This window comes from Balaenoptera musculus, chromosome 10, assembly GCF_009873245.2.
Source record: "Balaenoptera musculus isolate JJ_BM4_2016_0621 chromosome 10, mBalMus1.pri.v3, whole genome shotgun sequence".
Lineage (NCBI taxonomy): Eukaryota > Metazoa > Chordata > Mammalia > Artiodactyla > Balaenopteridae > Balaenoptera > Balaenoptera musculus.
Window position 1 is genome coordinate 13,346,586 of NC_045794.1, and position 23,078 is coordinate 13,369,663.

At 36.7% G+C, this 23,078-nt stretch overlaps 1 protein-coding gene across 1 annotated transcript in view; it reads right to left on the minus strand.

The window, feature by feature from the left end:
• Positions 1-285: 285 nt before the first annotated feature.
• SLC15A5 (solute carrier family 15 member 5) overlaps positions 286-23,078 on the minus strand; it is a 92,771-nt gene continuing 69,978 nt past the window's right edge. Inside the window, exons 8-9 of the mRNA XM_036867045.1 lie at positions 6,774-6,879; positions 286-418 (exon numbers count right to left, since the gene is read on the minus strand). Of these exons, the coding sequence (XP_036722940.1) occupies positions 286-418; positions 6,774-6,879 (239 nt within the window). The remainder of the gene's footprint in view (positions 419-6,773; positions 6,880-23,078) is intronic.

The window sequence follows — 23,078 nt, forward strand, 5'->3', positions numbered from 1 at the left end:
TTGTAATGTATAGGAAATATTAACTTTTTGTTGTCATAATTACTTAGACTTTGAAATTACTTCATTAATTCAAAGGCACAACATGTTAATGCAAAAGTGTAATAGTCATAATTATGACTAGAAGAGTCATCGTTAGTCTTTGTAAAGTACACAGATAATATTCATAAGGCCACTCTCATACATATTAGCTCTAAAACTAAAATGCATAGTGTCTAGCCGAAGAAAACAGTGAATACTCTGCTCATAAGACAGGTTGAGTCAAACAGAGTTTCATAGGGCTGTTTCTCAAAGATCAATACTCGAAGAAAATTCCTGTGTACTGCCATAAAATTTCAGAGACTTTTCATGGAGGGGAAGTGTTTCTTCAAGATTACTTCCACTGATGTTCTGGGCATTAAAATGATTTAGATTACAATATCTAAAAAAGAAAGAAAGAAAGCTTCTTTTAGGACCAGATGTAGACGACTTGATAAATCATTTGCCTTCCCCCTGTGTTTGTCTTCCTTTTATTATAGGCCCATAGATACTGGCACAACAGTGATGATTATTTAAGAGCACTGCTCACCAGAACAGTCTTTATAAAACGACAAAAGGAGCTTTAGGACATACTCAGGTGTCTCATGAGGACCTTTAGATGGCGCTCTTTTACAACCTGCAGTGAGTCTGACAGTGAGAGAACTGGAAAGTCTGGAATTATCAACCTTGTAGATTTCATGGCGGCAGGACTCGAAAGATTTATCAGATGCACTGAGGGTTTGTAACTTCGGTGCTGAGACTGTGTGGAAAACACCACTGTCAAAGAAAAAATCCATGAACATATTTCTAAAATGTGTGCCCTCTCTCCTTGACTCAAGAAAAATCTGGATTTCCCATCTTCTAAGTGCCAGGCAGCATGCTAGGGCCTAGTGCTTACCCTAACTTACCGAATTCTCACTGTAACCCTGGAAGGGTGGAACCATCCCCATTTCACAGACAGAAATACTGAACTTCTAGGAGGTTAAATAAGTTGCTTAAGGTTTGTATGAGTAATAGTTGGCAGAGCCTGGGTTTGAAACCAGAACTCTCTTATTCAAAGTCCTGGCCTTTTCCCTCTATGGCATGCTGCCTCTAAAGGCAACTTATTTCTTAAACATTTTTGAAGAAGTTCCAGGAAGAGAGGAATTTCAGACTGCTTTATTTACTGCTGTATTCCTAGTACCTTGACCAGTGCCTGGTACATAGCAGATGTACAATAAATATTGGTTAAATGAACAAATGGTCAAGGGCCATAAGTTCAATTTTATCAAATGCACCTAAGTCTCTGAGGTCAGACGTTGTTTCTTTTTTCTGATTTGTGAAAGTTTCCAATGCTAGAGAGTTTTACCTTCTTTTCCTTCTTAATATATTGCTAGAGATAACTGTAAGAAAAGGATATGCTTGAATGACTGGTCATTTTTCTCTGATTTATGTCTCTTTCAGTAATCATTGCAGGTTGTGCACAAAAGATTACTGGTATCATTAACAAAATAAGCACAATGATATCAACTTTATAAGATGTGTTTTACAACATTGGAGGGACAGTGGTGTCAAGTTGTAATAACAAATACGCTTCTGCTCTCTCCCCCCATAAACATCTGTAATATCCTTTATTTTAGCATTTGATGTAGGATGCGTAGTTATAGTAAGGACTGTAGAGGTGTTTGTATAATACTTTTCAGCAAGGAAAGACATTTCATCCACCTACTTCCTTCACCCCCAACCTGGAGAACCTCAGGTGTGTCATGTCACCATTGCCCTATTTCAGATTTGATTGAGGAGGACTCTAATACAGACAGAGGCAGAGGCAGGGGATTGTTTGCCTTTTTTTTTTTTTTTTTTGTAGTAATGGAAGGTACATCTGGACTGACATTCATGGAATATTCCTAATTATACTCAGTTAAGTGATATCCTACTGACCCCTACAAGATTAGTTTGGTTCTAGGTCTTACACCAGGATTGTCACACACTAATATAAACTTGATGGTAGGGTGCCCTCAGGTGCTAACACAAACCTAATTCCACGTGTATGTTAGTGAGGCTGCTGCTTCATCATTAATCCACTGGTCTCAAGATCTTGGGGACAGGAATAACTTGGGACTGTCCTATTCTTGATAGATTTGTCACCAGTATCTGGCTCTGAACAAATACACCTTTGGGTTTGGTAAAAATTGGATTGTGATTGGAAGTATATTAAGATCAAACACCATCTGCCTCATAAATAATATGTTTCAATAATGCTGTCCCTGGGATGTCTGTGTTTTCTCCTGTTTCTTTGCATCCTTATTGTTCGTTAGTGTTTGACAGAAACAATCAGTATAGAAATAAGCTGGAATCATGCACTTCTCACTGCAGTGATCCGATGCCTTGGATTCCAGAGAGTTTCTTGGTTAACCCTTTTGGTTTGGCCCCTTGGATCCCAGTGGGAAATAGCTACCCAAGGTAATGTGTGCCTTTGAACTAATGTAGTTGGTTCTAGCTACTTAATCTCTGCAGGCAAATTTTCCAGATTCTCCTTTCTTCTGAAACATGACACACATTCTTTTCTTGTGAAGGCTGATCAACAGGTGGTGGTGGGTATAGTTAGTTGACCTGAAGGGACTGGGTTCCTCCCCCACGAGAGTTAAGGGGCCGTCAGGGAGCAGGAAAAGGGCTCCTCTATGGCACTTAGAAGCAGCATAGTCTAGGAGAAAGTGTATGGGCTTTGGAGACAAACAAACTAGGATTTGAATCCTACTTGTGTGAACTTAGTCAATTTACTTAGATTTTCACTTTAGTTTTCTTACTTATAAAGTGGAATGGTATGATCTCCATAACAGGGAGGGGGACAAACCTGCTGCTTAAGACAGAAATGCTCAACACATGGAAAATTAATTTCTTTCCTTCCTGCTTTGTTTCACCCTCTCTTTTTTACCTTCCCTCAAAAAGTATGCAGGAGAAAAGAAAGTATACAGGAGATGGAGAAGGTTTGGTAAGAATCCAATTTCTTTCGGAATAAACCCTACATTATCCCTTAGTTCCTTTCATCTTTGGTTCCTCCAATCTCTGGTTCTTTATATTTTTTATTTTTGCCTCCTTCTCTGAACCCCAACTCCACCATCTCTCACTTTACAGTAACTCACTTGCTCGACAATCACAGAAGAACCATACTTAAATATTTTGAGTACTAGATGCCAGCTCCATGTAGACCAGTACTTTGTTTCCTTTGGTTTTATTTTTCTAGTGCTTGGAACAATGCTTAACATGTTGGTTAAATGAATGGATAAATGAATAAATGAATCAGTCCCTGAGCTAGTAGGTTTTTGGTTCCAGCACTAGTTCTACCTGAATTCAGCCCACAATCATGGTCATATTAGCCATATCTCAGCATGAGTCTAGGTAAAGAATAAAAAGAAGGGAGCATAAGACAACATATGAGGCCATTATTACTGCTAACACTTTGGCCATTTACTCATCCTCACAGCAACCTTATGACACAGTTACCATTCTTATTATTTCCTTTTTACAAAGTAGAAATTGAGGCTTAGCAAGGTTAAACAGCTTAAAGTTTGTGCAGCTAAGTTGTAGGACTGGATTCAACTGGGTTGCCTCTGGAGACTGCCTTTTAAACTACTTCATGAAAGACAGGGTCAACTCTTACAGTGGGAGAGTAACTGAAATTGAGAAACAACGCAGTTTTGTGAGAATTAGTGGATGGGCACCACTCGTGTTTGGAGGCGATGGACAGAGGGGAGAAAGGTCTTGCCTTCAATTTCAGTTTTTGTTGCCGACACTTTTTGCTGCAAAGCTGGGGACATTTCTGTTGAATCCTTCTGCAAGAATTGACTTTCTAATTTGGTTTTCAATCTAAGAATGAGACAGGCATTTTAGGGAAATTATGCATCCTGGAGGGTCACTTCGATAATATACACTTTGGAAGGTAAGAAACTTTAAAATTCAGGGAGCCATTAAGACTTTTGATTTTGTCATTAATTCTGTCTTGCATGAGGTTTAAGTGCCTCTCTTATATTGGACCATAAGCTCCATGAAAGCAGGGACATCGGTGACACTAAATATTTACTGATACTGACTTTATGTCCTTCTAACTTATTACAGTGCCTATCACATGACTGATGTTCCAAAAGAGATTTATTAGATGAACAAAAGAATGATTCAGGCAAGGACTAAGTGGCAATAGATGAGATACTAAATAGATAAATGAATGACAAGAAGTGAGGAAGATAAAAATCTGTTTAGTTCCTGCTATGTGGCAGACATCGCACTTGGTCCTTTATCAAAATTCATCTCCCTACAAAGCCCACAGAAGGTTGGAATTACTGTCCTTATTTTACATGTGTGAAAACAGAGGCTCAGAGAGGTTAGAGAATTTGCTCAAAAGAACACAGCCATCCAAGAATACGTCAGTGAGAGGGAGACAGGCTGGCAATGGATGGATGGTAGATAATACATATTAAGCCACTGAATGGTCTCAGGTGACTGACTGGCTAAATGATTTTGCATAGTTTGTTATTGACCTTGAAATGGTCACTGCTGATTTAAAGGCCTGAATGGAATCCAAATCTTAAGCATCATTAGATTTCTAGCTATTTGTTTAATGATATTTGCTTTTAATGATAATGACTCATTCGTTCTTATTATCGATATGGTTATTTCTAATTCTAAAATGGTACTATATGGTGGAGAAAAAAATCTTGTTTTAGAATTGAGCAAAGAACTATTTTATTATAAGGACCAAAGGAAAAAATAAAGTCTGTACTGGCACAGAAACAGAAATATAGATCAATGGAACAGGATAGAAAGCCCAGAGATAAACCCACACACATATGGTCACCTTATTTTTGATAAAGGTCGCAAAAATATACAATGGAGAAAAGACAGCCTCTTCAATAAGTGGTGCTGGGAAAACTGGACAGCTACCTGTAAAAGAATGGAATTAGAACACTCCCTAACACCATACACAAAAATAAACCCCAAATGGATTAAAGACCTAAATGTCAGGCCAGACACTATAAAACTCTTAGAGGAAAACATACGCACATCACTCTATGACTTAAATCACAGCAAGATCCTTTTTGACCCACCTCCTAGACAAATGGAAATAAAAACAAAAATAAACAAATGGGACCTAATGAAACCTAAAAGCTTTTGCACAGCAAAGGAAACCATAAACAAGACCAAAAGACAACCCTCAGAATGGGAGAAAATATTTGCAAATGAAGCAACTGACAGAGGATTAATCTCCAAAATTTACAAGCAGCTCATGCAGCTCAATATCAAAAAAACGAACAACCCAATCCAAAAATGGGCAGAAGACCTAAATAGACATCTCTCCAAAGAAGATATATAGATTGCCAACAAACACATGAAAGGATGCTCAACATCACTAATCATTAGAGAAATGAAAATCAAAACTACAATGAGGTATATCACCTCATACCAGTCAGAATGGCCATCCTCAAAAAATCTACAAACGATATATGCTGGAGAGGGTGTGGAGAAAAGGGAACCCCCTTGCACTGTTGGTGGGAATGTAAATTGATACAGCCACTATGGAGAACAGTATGGAGGTTCCTTAAAAAACTAAAAATAGAACTACCATACGACCCAGCAATCCCACTACTGAGCATATACCCTGAGAAAACCATAATTCAAAAGGAGACATGTACTGCAATGTTCATTTCAGCTCTATTTGCCATAGCCAGGACATGGAAGCAACCTAAGTGTCCATTGACAGATGAATGGATAAAGAAGATGTGACACATATATACAATGGACTATTACTCAGCCATAAGAAGAAACAAAATTGAGTTATTTGTAGTGAGGTGGATGGACCTAGAGTCTGTCATACAGAGTGAAGTGAGTCAGAAAGAGAAAAACAAGGGCTTCCCTGGTGGCGCAGTGGTTAAGAATCTGTCTGCCAGCGCAGGGGTTCGAGCCCTGGTCTGGGAAGATCCCACATGCCGTGGAGCAGCTAAGCCCATGAACCACAACTACTGAGCCTGCGCGTCTGGAGCCTGTGCTCCGCAACGGGAGAGGCCGCGATAGTGAGAGGCCCGCTCACCGCGATGAAGAGTGGCCCCCGCTCGCCACAGCTGGAGAAAGCCCTTGCACAGAAACGAAGACCCAACACAGCCAAAAATAAATAAATAAATAAACAAATATAAATTTAAAAAAAGAAAAAGAAAGAGAAAAACAAATACCGTATGCTAACACATATATATGGAATTAAAAAAAAAAAAAGGTTCTGAAGAACCTAGGGGCAGGACAGGAATAAAGACGCAGACGTAGAGAATGGACTTGAGGACACGGGGAGGGGGAAGGGTAAGCTGGGACGAAGTGAGAGAGTGGCATGGACATATATACACTACCAAATGTAAAATAGCTAGTGGGAAGCAGCTGCATAGCACAGGGAGATCAGCTCGGTGCTTTGTGACCACCTAGAGGGGTGGGATAGGGAGGGTGGGAGGGAGATGCAAGACGGAGGAGATATGGGGATATATGTATACGTATAGCTGATTCACTTTGTTATACAGCAGAAACTAACACACCAATGTAAAGCAATTATGCTCCAATAAAGATGTTAAAAAAGAAAAAGTGAAGTCTAAATGGAAATTTCGTGCTCTGAATATCTGTTAAATTTCTCTAATATGCTAATTGGTCCAGTCATGGAATACAGGATTCCCATTGGCTCAGTGATGGCTCCCAGATCACTGTTTCATGGACTCAGAAATTGTTCATCTTACCACACACTTACTTACCTTTGTGAAACACTCCAGAATCCCAGGACGTTCAACAACGTTAATGATGCCAAGAAGAAGAAGCTTTCTAAATTGCCTTTGTTTAATGTGTTTGGAAACCAATTGCCTGTTTGGAACAAATGTAATTGTTATTCAACTGTGGAGTTATAAGTTTCTGTGAATATTTTATCATGCCACAATTCATAGAGCTTTATTCGCTTGAATAATATCTACAAAGCAAAAAAGCACATCTGAAACTCATAGTTAAAATTCATTTAATTCTGTAATTAACAGTAAAATAATAAGCAAGGCAGGCCAAATGTTTTGAAGGTCAAAAAAACTTGATTTGCATAACACAACATAGGTGTCAGAAGAACTGGGTTATAAAAGTAACCCTGATTATGCTATTAATTTGCAGGAACCACATTTGTCTTTTTCATCCTTATATGTCTAATCTCTAGAACAGTGCTTGGCACCCCCATAGGGATTGTTTGATAAACATACATTCAATGTATGAAAAGTATTTACCATCACCGGATAGCTGGTTGCATGTGCTAATTGTAAGGCTAGTGAGATAATAATATATGTAGATGTCAGATATTACTTTATTTTGATAACTTAGATAAGATAATCCAGTGTTACCTTATTATAATATCACAGACCCTATCGGTCAAATACTTGCAGTCTCTGGTTGATGTGAAGATTTTCTTTTAACCTGATGAGTAATCCCTTCAGTTTAATACCCCTAAGTAAGGAATCCTCACTTCCTTTTGATGTCCAACTGAGTATATATGAAACTATTAGGATTCAGGTAATTTCTTTTACTTTACTCCTAAATTGTGACTTTTGCTTTGATCTTTGCTAGAATTCTCTTTTCATATCTACACCTATGTATCTATATCCATATTATCTCTATGTGTTACACACACATTCAATTTTTCTTCAGTTGGGTTTGAGATATTATTAAATACATTATATGAAATACGATGTATTATATCATATATATTATACATGCAGCACTTATTTTTTACACAATACTTTAGAAACAGCAATGGAATCTTAGTATTAACAAATATATCACACATATATAGCATTACAGAAGTTTAAAAGATTGATTAAAAGGTAAAATCTATCTTCAGAGAGAGAACTTACATTCAATTGCTGTTCTGAATGGGCAGAATATTTCCCCTCAAAATGTTATGCGTTATGAGAGCAGGAATGGATCATATGTGAGCAGTCAGATGCCAAGGTTCTTGGCATTTCCTTGCTTTTTTACAGGAGCAGCTCCTACATTGGGTTGTGAGCAATCCGTCTACATTCCAATAGACTTGATCTTCAGTGTCATCTTTTGCACATGGGTTATGGGTTGCTTCCTGGACTAGAATATGGTTCTTGGCCTCTCCCTTGACAGTGTATACTTTTAAATGGGGTTTGAATTAAATGCTCTGTTCAAGGTTGATAGTCAGCAAGTGCATAAGCATGACAGCTGTGAATAATTGTGCCATTTCCCATTTAAAGCTGCTTCTCTTCTGTCATTTAACTTCCCAATGACTATTATTATGGACAACCATGAAAATTAGCTTGTGTCCATTATAGTCTGGGACCTATAATGAAATCTGGTATTGAGTTTAAAGCTATTTTGTAAGTTCTACTTCCCCATTTTATTAATTTGTGTTCCACTACAATAGAAATTTATGGTTTTATTGCTATATTGACATGCTGCCTTTATCTGATATTTAGGAGAAATTTCCCTGAATGTTTCCCTCTATGTCCGTCTGTCGGGTATTGTGTAACCCTCTTAATGTGTGTGTGTGTGTACAGAAACTAAACATTTGATTGTACTTGAGCGGGGGAGTCAGGGTAGAAAGGTCAAGGTAAGGTGAGATAGCGTCACACTTATTTTCAGGAAGAACTAAGCCATCCTGCTAAGCCTATTCAAACAGTCCTGTTTCCTTATTTCTCTTGAATTAATATCCCACTCATATTTTTGTCCTTTTCATTTCACATAAGCACTTTGCATGTCATGCAATTATACCATTTTATCACCGTGTTTCTCTGGCTAGAGTAAGAGGAGTTTGCACAGAGTATGCAAAGCCTCAGAATTAACATGGCATTAATTCTTCCCAGAGCATGCATTTTGGTCCATAACAAGTAATTGGAAAGACTATCTTTATTCTATAACAAAGTCAGCTGAGGGAGAAGAATATCAATTTTGTAAGATCTTTAAAGGTAAAACATAATATTTCCAAGAAATTGTGCAATTACAGCGAATACCAGCCTATCAGGAGATGGTGCTAGATCCCCCGGGCATGCCGGTGTGCTTGTGTCTCTGTCACTGGGGATGCTGGGGTGGGCACACATGAGAAGCACTGTGACTTGGCATTATGTGCATGTGGGGTGACAGGAGGATGTCCTACTAGAAAAGTTAAAGGCAGTGGAAATTTACGAGTAACACAAGATATTTTGTGAGCGGAATTATTTTAAAAATAAAATGAAAGAGTGCCATACCACCTGGTCAGACTCCTGATAATACTCCTCTATTTTTTCTTTATTTCCTTTTTAAAAATTTCTATTGGGGTATAGTTGATTTACAATGTTGCATTAGTTTCAGGTGTACAGCAAAGTGAATGTTATACATATAGCCACTCTTTTTTAGATTCTTTTCCCATGTAGGCCATTACAGAGTATCAAGTAGAGTTCCCTGTGCTATACAGTAGATCCTTATTAGCTATCTATTTTATATATAGTAGTATTCTTTCTTAAATACCATTTTTGTGTTCGGCTTTCTTCCTAATGCTGAGCTCATTCCAGCCCCATATTTTGGCCTCTTTGCTATAATTTAATATTGACTGTATAGCTAATTTACATGGTGAGCTTTGTGGTAAAGAGAACCGCCACCTAAATTGATAACATGGAACAAACACTAGCATCAAGTTGGAGAGAGAGATTCTTCATGAAGCTTAAATTTGTTTTATATGTATAGAGAGATTGTGTCTATGTAAAGAGATAGCATTGGGTATAAAAAGATATACCCAATGGAAATAGTATGGGCTTTGGAATCAGAGAGACTTTTGAAGTCTCTATTATTTAATAGTTTTGTTGTTGGGCATTTGCTCCACTGGACCCCTTCAACCTTGGTTTCTCCTCTCTAAAATGACAGCAGTACCTCTCTCACTGAGCTGTTATGAGAAGTAAAAGAGATAATAGAAGTCAAGGGTTAGGCACAAAGGAGGCACCCATAAGCATTAGGCTATCACCTCTCCCCTCTTTAGAGATGCTCATATAAAATCACGTAGCCTGAGCTTGATCTTGGGCCCATTTCCTGTTAGATATTTCTTCATGTTCTGTGTGCCTTTTCTTTTTTTTTTTTTTTTAATCATTATCCCAGGACTGGTTGTAAAATGTTCCATTTAACATTGTCAGTTGACTCAGCTCTTAGGTACTATAACTTTATTTTAGGAGCTTATAAACTTTTATTGTCATAATTCACATTTGTGCCAGTTTTCATCTGACGTTTCTAGTACCTGATTGAAATCAGGAGTATCCTTGCAAAAGGAGACAAAGTGAAGACTTTAGGTCTCGAATGGGACTAACTAGACTTCTCTAGATCTTAGCTGGGGTGGGCGGGAAGGTGAACAACATGAGAAGAAAATAGCCACGTAAAGAGTCCAAGGAATGACAAAGTGCTATTTGTTAATGCTGACAGTGAGCCCTAGTTACGTACTTTAATTGTATAACCAGCTAGTTAGTAATGAGTGTTAGGCTGTTGAGGTAATAGAACACTCACAAAATGTTTGGCATTGTTCACAGTTTCCTCAAATATCTCTTGCTCAGCTAGATTTATTTGTTCATTTGAAAATCATTTGTTAAGAAATTTTTATGTGCCAGGAAATGGGCATTCCAAATTGCTTAAGAAAAGGAGCTCATGGATTCGTAAGGGAGACACGCACACCTTGTTTTATTGCACTTCACAGATACTTCATGTTTTACAAACTGAAGGTTTGTGGCCACTCTTGTCAAGCAAGCCTATCAGTGCCATTTTCCCAACGGAATTATTTTTTAATTACCGTATGTACATTGTTTTTTTAGACATAATGCTATTGCGCACTTAATAGACTACAGTACAAGGAATGTACAGTGTAAACATAACTTTTATATGCACTCGAAACCAAAAAAATTCACATGACTTGTTATTGCTTTATTTGCTTTACGAACCTGCAGTGTCTCCGAGGTATGCCTGTAATTATTCTCAAGCATTAGACTTTATAGATACTAAATAAAATGTTTCTATTTATCTTAAATGATCACGGTCATTTTAGAGATAAACAGACTATAGACTTATCTAAGCTAGTTCTTGTATGTTATTGACTAAAGGGTGAAGGCACAGAGCGGTAAAGGGAATCATCACTCAGCAGAACCCTCATTTCTTACCCTCACCACTGCACGAATACAGCGCCCTACTGGCGCTAACAGAGCTACTAATTTTAGGACTTTCCTCAGCATCTCAACAGTTTAAAAACGTCTGGACAGCAGTCTTTGACATAGCTTACCCCAAATACCGTTTAAAATTCCTAAGACGACATTTCCACCTAAATCCTGGGATTGACCTATCGTGAGACTCAACCTATCGTGAGACTCTTGGGGTAATTTACACTAAATTTAAGGCTTTTGGAACGGGATTGAGAAATACATACGGTGACCCACACATGCTCTGAGGCTATAAACAGCACAAAGCTGCTGATGTAAAAGAGGAACATACTTTATTCCTGTCCCATCTTATGCCCTGTATTATAAGGCCTAACATTTCATGTGCTGCCTTTATGTCTTGAGTGTCACAGGGCCCCAAAGGCCTGACCGCACATTCCCCTGCTTCCTTTGTCAGATATGTTCCCCACAGGGGGATATTGTCCTCCTGGCTAATTCCCTATTAGCCAGACCAGCTGCACTCTGCCCGGTCCTCAACCTAACAGATTTCACTTCCTTACTAGCTTTCAACATTATTCAGACCAGCAATCACATCCTCCTGTAGGAACCAGAGATCACCTCACTGCTTTGTTGCTACAGACCCTGCTTGTTCCCTCTCTTCCTCAGTGCAACCCCACAGGGCCAGGCATGGCATGCTCTGGTCCCCTGGGCTGTGAGCACAGGTGATGACTAAACTGCTGTCCGTCTCATCTGCCCACGTATTCAGCCTTCTTATGCTATTTAGGGGGAGGATTCTTCCCGCCCCAATGGGGTGAATAAGAGGTGATCAGGAAGTGCCCCGACCACAGAAATCAAGGTCAATTCTAGACAGAATTATAGTATTTGCTGTTGACCTAATGCATAAGTACTGTTTTGGGGAGGAGAAGTCCTCCCCTACATGCCTCTAACCAGTACCCAGCGCCAAGTATCTCTGCTGCTAAACTATTGATACATCGGGGAGTGGAACTTCCGTAAACCCTGAGACAAGAAGTAATGGGAGCACAGTATTGTAGTTCTCAGAAGGAAAGCATTACAGATGAACGTGAGCGAGTCAAGTATGCTTGAGACTGCAAATTATAATCACACTGTCTGATCAGAGTGTTGGAGAACCAGAAAATGGTATAGATAACGTTCTCACTTTAGCTCAGCAGTCTGCTTGTTGCAGTAACTTGGGTTTTAATGGGGCACCTTAACAGAAGATTTTGGCAAAAATATGGAATGTGACCAGAGGTAAGGAAATCCATATACATTCTCAGTTAGTAGATACTACCTCTCAGTAAATCTCTGCCTTGGAGATGAGTAATTAGATCCATGTGAGGGAGGAAATGTGATGATAATATATATTATTACTGTTGCTTACAAAACACCCCAACACAAAATGACAAAGGTTAAAATAATAATAATAATAAAAGTGAGAAACTCATAAGGCAAAGATGAAAATAAAATAGCAGAAAATACTGATTTCAGGAAAAATTGAATTCAAAGGAAAAACTTTGTCAAAGGGACATCAAGGATCTTTTTATATTGGTAAAAAGCACAATTCAAATTGAAGATATGTCAATGAATATCCCTTAGGTAATGAAACATAACAAAATCTGTTGGAAACACAGAAATAAATAACAGGTAGATAATTCTTGTGAATGATTACATACATCACACTGTGATCAATTTTTGATAGAATAGGCAAAAAGGAAAATAATGTAGAGAATTAGAATAATGTGATTGGCACTTTGCTGTACACCCAAAACTAACACAATATTGTAAATCAACTATACTTGAATAAAAAAAGAATAATACAATCGGTAAGAATTTAATTAAGACCACCACATTGTTTAGTAGAAAGAAAAAAGTTATAGAACTTACAGAAGTTTAGGTAACATCAACAACAAACCAAATTCCTATAAATTGAAGATTCTGCTCCCAAATAACTAGCTGGTCAAAGAGTAAATGAAAACCACAATCACAATGTATTTAGAAAATAAAGAAAATGAGAAAATTGCATTTACAAATTTAGGCATACAGATTTAAATCCTGTTAAGAGACAGATTTAAAGGCACACTGTTTTCATTTTTAGAGTAAGAATGAGCATACATGAATTAAACATTCAACACACAAAAAAATCAGAAAATAAATTTTTAAAAATCTACGGAAAGTAAGAGGAAGGAAATAGAACAGAAAGTCAATATCTTAAAGTATATTAAATAGTTCTAAGAGCTGATTCATTGCAGGAAAATGTAACAACAGTAACAACAAAAACCCTGACAAATCCAATCAAAATACACAACAAAAGAATCAAAAGAGATAACAATGTTTAGTTATGAGTATGCTATGTTAGTGTCAAAAAATCTTATGCAAGGAGGATGATTATCTAGGAAAACATTAATTGCCAAAATAGAACTAAGAAGAGATGAAAAATCTTAATGGCAGCAAATAGCAGGAAAACATTACAAAGAATGATTCTCAAAAGAGATATTAGGTCCTGAATGCACCTTTTAATTTTCATGGAAGAAGTGAATCTTTCCCCTGGATCTTCCAGAGCAAAAGATCATCAAGTATTGATGTTATTGAGGATTGTTTATCCCATGTATGTTAAGATGACTTCATGTTGAAAAATCTATTAATTAAATATACCATAATGTCAGGAGCAGTAAGAAAAATCAAAAGGTGATCTCAAGAGCTGTTTAACAAGCATTCAATAAAATTTAACCTGATTTATTTAAATCTTAGAGAACAAGAAATAGAAATTTTCTTATGATAAAAAACATCATTTAAGATTATCTTTATAAACCTACAAATATGCTTAATAGAAAACTGAGAAAAATTCATATTAAGATCATGAGCAAGATAAAATGTGACTGTCTTCTGGTATTAACATTGCCCTGGAAGTTCTGTGTCCTGATGAGGATGCAAAGCATAGGAGTTAATATTGAAAATAAGGATAAAAATTATATTTATCTTAAGATTAGAGAATACTGCTGTAAACTTAAAAGGATCAACTAAAATATTCTCATAAATTTACTAAGAAAGTTTAAGAAGTTGGATGCAAGATGAAGACATAAACATTAATAATCTCCCTATATAATAGTGATTATCTCAGTGAGCTGTAATGAGGGAAAATGATTCAGTTCATAACAGCAAAAAGATAAAGAGCATAAAATGCCTACAATAACTCTAACAAGAAATGTTAAGGATATATATGAAGAAAATCTTACTGAACTAAATTTTTAAACATTGAATAAATTAAAAATGTTATACACTTAGACGGACCACTATTGTAAAAGCTTTTATTTTTTCCCCTAAAATTAGCTAACAACTTCTACTTATTTTATTAAATAAAAACAGGAATTGGGGAAAACTAAAAGAATGATTTTAAAATTCATATGGAGGTATAAACCATAGGGAATATGATTCTTATATTTATTATATTTTTATAAATGAAGAATGACCATAAGAAGTATGATTAGTAATACCTAATATGTATTATATATCATAAAACTGTAATAATTGAAAAGAGGGTGATACTAAGCTAAAATCAAGAGGCAGCTAAAAGGAACAAGATGCAAAGATAGCCCTGAAACAGTCCTAAGATCACCTGAGCACTAAGGCTATATTAAAGTACACATCACGGGACTTCCCTGGCGGTCCAGTGGTTAAGACTTCACCTTCCAATGTAGGGGGTGCAGCTTTGATCCCTGATTGGGGAGCTAAGATCCCACATGCCTCGTGGCCAAAAAACCAAAACATAAAACACAAGCAATATTGTAAGGAAAATTCAATAAAGACTTTAAAAATGGTCCACATCAAAAAATATCTAAAAAAAAAAAAAAAACAAATAAAAATAAAGTACACATCATTGACTAACCAGAATCATTTCACTTATCCTATGGTTGTGGAATATTTCTGGTTTAACTAACCTTTCTCAACATATATCAAACTATGTTGTGCAATTTTTTTATTTGAATCAAATAAGTGTTATTTTACTTAACACGAAAATTAAGTCCACATGAATGAGAAAATTCTATTCAAACTATTAATCTACTGAAATTCCATAACTATAGCTAAATGCAATGAAATTAATCACAGTGATAAAGGTTGATAGACTTGATTACATATATCAGCAAAACACATGTAAAAAAAACTCATCTATAAAATTAAATGTTTCGTTAAAACCGGGAAAATATTAGCAATAAATGACGATAATAATATCTCTAAAGTTTCAAAGACATAGAAAGCAATAAGAAAAAACACAAATAGACCAAAAGAAGAATGGGCAAAGAATATATGTCATTTTATGAATGAAGAAAAGATAGCAATGTTCATAACATTAAAAATTTCAATTTCCTGTTCTTAAAAACACAAATTAAAGTAACAATGGAATATGATTTTTGCTAATCAGATTAACAAAGATTAAAATAGTAATATTCTCAGGGCTGAAATTAATACATTGAGACAAGTAATATCCTACCACACTGGCAGCATAATTGATGTAGCCTTTTAGAAAACAATTTGGCTTTACTTCTCAGGAGTCTTTAAAATATTTAACTTCATTGAAAGCAATCACATTTCCAGGATTCTATTCCACGGAGACAATAAGTTGATGTACTTTAATATTATATAAAAGATGCTCACCTTAGTAATATTTGTAGCATTAGAAAATGGGAAACAACCTAAACATTCCTCAAGAAGGGAAAGGCAAATTAAATTAAGATATATATTCATCCATGCAATGAAATATATCAAGTAATTGTTAAAAGTGAGCTTTTATTCTTTTGGAGAGACATGGAAGTATGCTCTCAATATTTTTAAAGAAAGAACAAAAGGTGGGTGCTTGATACATATTTATTTATTGAGCTTTCAGCAGGATTAATTTGGACACTAATTTTGCTTAAAATATATACCCATATAAATTTAATACCTACACACACAAATAAAAATAAATTTGGAAGAAAATTTACCCAAATAATAATTGCTATTATCTTTTCAAAGTCTTTTTTTCTCCCTTCTTATATACTTTGGATTTATTTCATCATTTATTACCTTTATGGCAGAAAAATAATATTTTAAAACCACTTCATCAAGCATACTTTTGAAAAACTTTGACTTCTAAAAATCATTTCTGATTTATTATAAAAGATCAGAATTGGCTGGGTTTCAATCACAACCAACTCTTCTTCAGCAGTCAAAGTACAGGATAACAGCCTCAATATTGTAACCTGCAAGTTACGTGCTATTTACGAACCTGTCCTAAGATTTTATTTTGGAAATTATAATACCCCAAGTGACAAAAACTGGTCGATTCTGAACCCTTCAGTGACATTTCACTGTATTCTCTATTGAAATCCTAGATTTACCCAATACCTCAAGTATACATGGCATTATTTTAAGTGCTAAAGCATATTGTTTTTGATTCAAGGCGGACTTTGGCTGTCTCTTTTTGGAGGAAGAGGCAGTATTTCCCCTTTTTACTAACTACTGTTTTATTCTGAAGGTAATGGAACTGTGAGAAATCTTTATTTTTTTATTTTTAAATTTTTTTATTGAAGTATAATTGATTTACAATGTTGCGTTAATGACTGCTGTGCAGCAAAGTGATTCAGTTATACATATGTATACATTCTTTTTTTAATATTCTTTTCCATTATGGTTTATCATAGGATAGTGAACATAGTTCCCTGTGCTCTACAGTAGGACCTTGTTGCTTATCCATTCTATGTATAAAAGCCTACATCTGCTAACCCCAGCCTCCCACTCCATCCCTCCCCCAAACCCCTCCCCCTTGGCAACCACAAGTCTGTTCTCAATGTCCATGATTCTGTTTCTGTTTCATAGATAGGTTCATGTGTGTCATATTTTAGCTTCCACATGTAAGTTGTATGGTATTTGTCCTTCTCCTTCTGACTTACTTCACTTAGTATGATAATCTCTAGTTGCATCCATGTTGCTGCAAATGGCATTATTTCATTCTTTTTTATGGCTGAGTAGTATTCCATTGTATATATGTATCACATCTTCTTTATCCATTCATCTGTCATTGGACATTTAGGTTGTTTCCATGTCTTGGCTATTGTGAATAGTGCTACTATGAACATAGAGGTGCAGGTATCTTTTTGAATTATAGTTTTGTCTGGATATATGCCCAGGAGTGGGATTGCTGGATCATATGGTAATTCTATTTTTAGTTTTCTGAGGAACCTCCACACTGTTTTTCACAGTGGCTGCACCAATTTACATTCCTACCAACAGTGTAGGAGGGTTCCCTTTTCTCTACACCCCCTCCAGCATTTATTATTTGTAGACTTTTTAATGATGGCCATTCTGACCGGTGTGAGGTGGTACCTCATTGTAGTTTTGATTTGCATTTCTCTAATAATTAGCAGTGTTGATCAACTTTTCACGTGCCTATTGGCCATCTGTATGTCTTCTTCGGAGAAATGTCTGTTTAGGTCTTCTGCCCATTTTTCAATTGGGGTTGTTTGTTTTTTTGTTGTTGAGTTGTATGAGCTTTGTATATTTTGGAAATTAAGCCCTTGTCAGTCACATCATTTGCAAATATTTTCTCCCATTCTGCAGGTTGTCTTTTCGTTTTGTTTATGGTTTCCTTTGCTGTGCAAAAGCTAAGTTTGATTAGGTCCCATTTGTTTATTTTTGTTTTTATTGAAACTTTGAAAATCTTAAAATGTGCCTTTTGCAATTTTTCAAATGATAGTTGGACACAGGGAGCAATTATTTACCTCAAACTTTGTTAGACTTTTTTAAAAGTTATTTTATAATGGGGGTCATCTAGCAAACATCCAAAATTGTTGAGACAAAACTGAAATGGGTTTTACACCTTACTTTATTTTAGGCACATCTATCACTTCACTATGTGCTTTTTGCTTGGGAGCCAAGAAGTATGCAATTAAAAAGATGTACCCATCATTTTCCAGGGTGGACGTGCTTCTGTGTCCAGGGAAATAAACCCTGTGCGATGAAAAGAGCTTTGGAATCAGGGATCCACCTTGGCTTTATGATTTGGGCAACTTGTATAGTTTTCTGAGCTCATTTTCTTCTTATTCATGGTGGGGCTACAAATATCTACCCCCAAAGAATTGTTGTGAAGATTTAATGAAATAATATCTTTGTGAAATGCATACAGCAAGGTCTGCATATAACTGACACTTAATAAATGTTAATTTCTTTCCTTCCTCCTTTCAGTAACCTGATTTAAATGCTTCATTTGAGATTCATAGCTCTCCTACCTGAGTTAATTTTTAAAACACATTAATTTTCATGATACCTGAAGGAAAAAATGCCTAACAACTATATTCTAACTTTGGCTTTTCTACCACTTTTTCATATTGATCTAATAACTACTCAAATTATTATTACCCTCAAATTACAGACAAGGAAACAGAGACACAGAGAGGCTGAACTGTTTGCATAAAGTCATGTAAAGGAGACAGAATAAATATTTGTTGAATGAATGGGTGATTGGAGATTGGGCCCCGGATCTGCACATGCTCAATACTTTGTTCTCATAACAATGTCTGCATCGAGACAGAAATTTGCATTTCTACTTCTTGGGAATTGTGGATAAAAATGAAATCAACTTGCTGTTTCCAGGAAAGGACACAGTGTCTTTCAAAATTGTTGAGAAATCTCTATGCATTGTTCACCTGAACTGCAGGAGAACGGGCCTGGGTGATATTTGGGATAACAAGCTTTCTTATAAGGGTGATTTCATTCTCTTGAAGAGCATTGGGAGGTAAAAACCCATCAAGATAGTGTGTTCTCATGATGATTTCAATGAATTATCATGGAAATGAGTTTTAGAAGAGAGGCAATGCTTTGTGATAATAGCCCGATAATGCCATTAGCTCTGAACTGTAATTGTAATAGCATTAGTCAAATGAATATATCTGATATTAATTTGAGTGTCAAATATTTCTATAAGGTTCTTCTTGTTAATTAAACATCAGCCATGGTATTATTAATTCAGTATTAGCCAGTTCTTGCACATAGTAGGAACCTAATGTGTTTTTGTGGACTGAATTAATAAATCAAGCTCTAAGTGGAGCTATTTCAAAGAGTGAAATATTGAATTTAAATAACATCATGGATATAGCAGGAACTGATTTTTGCCCCAAATCTGCTTGCTTGTACAGTCTGTCCTTTCATTTGCACCTCCAATTAGCTAATGGTGTAGACTTATTAATATCAAAATTTGAGAAGAAAACTTTTCTCATTTTTTGCATATTTATAGGGAAATAGCCTATAAGATTTACCCTAAATTACTTAAAATCAAGAATAGAGTTTGTGCCTTTCTTCTTGTTTCTTATGGTCTTTAGACCATTTTAAAATCTACCAGACAGTTTCATGCCTGCCTTGAGCACCTGAATAGCACTGGGCAAAATCATGCTTTAGGTGGTTTGAAATCACCCTTCATGATCACCAGTGTCAACTGGGTACTCAACACTGCCACCCTTCTTAACATTTCTCTTCTAAATCATCTTTTCTAGCTCTCGAAATAACAAATTCCTATCCCCCTGTCTTTCCTACTCTTTATTCTCATCTTAAGCCACTTTTGCTTTCATGAATAGTTTGCTGCCTACTTTATAAAGAAAGTTGGGAGCCTTGAAAGGAAGGCTCCAGGATATTTCTGACACCAGAACTACACATCTGCTTGCACCTGCACCCACGCTCTCCTTTCTTCTGTTTCAGTGCAGGAAAGAAGTATCCACCCTCTCTAAGAAGTCAACCTCCCTTTGTCTCTTGCATTTTTAACTTCTCCATTTGTGCCAGATAATTTCATCAGTTAAACATGATCAAGTATCTCTCAAAATTAAAAAAAAAATGTATCTCGAACCCACATCTCAGTTTCCCAGATAAAACACAGGACTCACAGTTAAATTTGAGTTTCAGAGCAACCATGAATTATTTTTTTAGAATAAGCATGTCCTAAATATCACACACATAATTTTGTAAAGTATAATTTATGCAAAGTACATCCATAATATTGCATGGGACATACTTACTCTAAAACAAATTTAGTTTACCTGAAATTGAAACATAATTGGGTGTCTTATATTTTTAAGTGCTAAATCTGGTAAATCTACCCACAGCTTCCTCCAAACCACCACTTTATTTCTTAAATCTTCAGAGAAAGTTCTTCAAAAGAGTTGTTTAGATGTGATGCCTTTATTTCCTCACTTACTAGATATTTTTGACCCTACTCCAATCTGGTTTTCTTTCCCTTCTCACTGCTGAAACGACTCTTGCTAAAGTTACCAGTGATGATCTCTTGTTAAATCTATGGATACTTTCCATTCCTCACTCTACTTGATCCCACAGTAGCATTTTACACAATTTATCATCTCCTGTTTGAATCAGTCCTCTCTCTTATCTTCAGTACACACACACACACACACACACGCACACACATGTATGTATGTATATATTTCCCTCCACCCTCTGGCTGGCCTTTTCCTTCTCCGGCTGGCCATTTCTCCTCCATTTAACCTCTATTATTGAGGCTTTTCAGGTCTAGTTCCTGGGGTCCTTTCTCTCCTCGTTCTTAATATTCACACTAGATAATTTTATTCACTTCCATGGGCTCAAATGCTATTTTTGTGCCAAAGATTCTCATATTTATATATCTAACCCAGATCCTTTTTCTGAGATCCAGCTATTTCCATTCAGATGTCTCACAGGTAGGTCAAACTTAATGTGTTAAAAAATGAATGGCTGAAAAGTTTTTCAACCTCTTTGTCTTCTAGTGTTCTCCATTTAGTAAATAGAATCTTTGCCCACCCAGTTGCTTTTGGCAGAATCTGGGATGCTTCCTTGATACCACTCCTCTCTTCTGCATCCTACCACCTCCTGACTTTATCAAAACCATCACTAAGCACTATTGATTCTACCTCTGAAATCAAGCTTATATCTATCCATTTCTCTCCATCTGCCTACTTCCTCACTAGTTCATCACCACTAGACTTGCCTGAGTTACTTCATTTGAACCCTTCCGGCTTCTCCCAAGCCATTCTTCTTTCCTTTTCAAATTACATTGCATCCACAGTGATCTTAAAACACAAATAGCTCATGTCACTTGCTTGATGCCTTTATAATTTCTTATTGCATACAGGTTTAAAAAAAAAAAATCCCTGTAAGCCAAAGGTCCTGCATGATTTTACTTCTACTTTCTCAACCTGACTTCATGTGATACTCCCTGAATATTTTCAGGTTACTGATCTTCTCTGAGTTCCTCTGATGCACCAGGTGATTCCTTACTTCCAGGCTTTGGTATATGTTCTTTCTACCAGAAATTCTTCACTCTTATGCTCACCAAGCCAAATACCACTCATCTTTCTAGTGTCAACTTCAACACCGTTTGCAGGCACTCTTAGCATGAACATGGATGTGAATCTAACTCTATCTAGACATGTAAGTTTGCCATGCAAAGGGAGCACCACTAACGGCATGGGTCCATGAGGCCAAGAAGAATCTCAGAACGTGGCTTTATTTCATCTCATCCCAATCTGGTCCTGGAATTGAAGCTGATAGGATACCTGAGCTCTGCATTTATGGGACACATTCTTTTCTGAAGAATTATAAAAATGCCAAACCAGAACATCGTGCCCATGATAATCCTAGCCCACTTGGAAAATGTTGAGATCCCACTCAAATTACAATAACAATACAAATCATTATTTTTGTGCACCTTTACTGATCTGGTGCTTTATATCTATTTCCTCTGGTCCTCATAGATATCTTAGAAATTGTTAGTGATACCATTTTAGAGAAGGAGAAATTAAGACTCAGACAGGTTAAGTAATGTGCAGTCAGGGGTGAAAAAAACTTTCTTCTGTCCTTCTAGGTTCTTCTGGCTGGTCTAAGAATGAAATTGACATGAGACAGATTGACAGGAGAAAATCAAATTTAATTTTGTACTTACGGGGAACCCCACATACATGAGAGGTTCAAAAAAAGAAAGATAAAATGAGGTATATACGCCATCCTGATGTAAGAAATGGGATAAGGGCCTGGAGCTTCCAAAGAAAGAGGGTAATTCACAGAATAATAAGAAAAAGAGCAGATGTTTGGTAATTAGATGTTTGCCCTGCCATAGAGATGGGGCCACTTCGGTAAAATTTATCTCTGGTGAAAACTCTTTTTCCGTGAAAAATTCCCAGTTTAAATTTTTCTAGGAAGTTAAGGGAGGGGCAGTAAAGTCTCCACTGACTTTAGCTCAAAATAATGCAAACTTTAGCTCAAATAAATAATAGGCCAAACTAGCACATCTTGGGGAGGGCTGTTCTGAACCCCTAGTGCTCAAGACCTCACAGTTTATCAAGGGCTGAGTTGACTTTGAACTCAGATTGGTCTGACTCCAAGTTCCTCCATTTCTACCTCTCATGAGCCAACAGCAATGGATGCTCCTGTCCCCATCTGAAAAGTATTTTGGGCTTTGCCCTGATACTGTTATGAACCCTAAGGCCTCCGAGCAGCTCTGAGGGTCTCTCTGGAGCCAAAGGTTGAGGGTGTAGAATAAGTTGTTTCTGGGATATGTAACCCTATTGGACGAGGGGGACTCTGCACCTGATTCTGACGGAGGGTCAAGAGCAGCTTTGCCCGTGGAGCACTGGGGGCATGCCATGTTAGCCACGGGAAGAGTGGCACGAAGCCAGTTGACGGTCAAGTAGAATATGGGCTGGCTAAAGGTGAAATACCGGGTAGCAGGCCACTTCTTTTCCCTTCTGGGTCTAAAAATCTGTCATCTCGAAACCCATTTGTAGTTAGACCTGAGGCATTGATGTGAATTTGAAGAAACACATCTCTAAGAAAATAGGCACGGACCTGTGAAATCCAGTTGAATAGCCTTCCAGA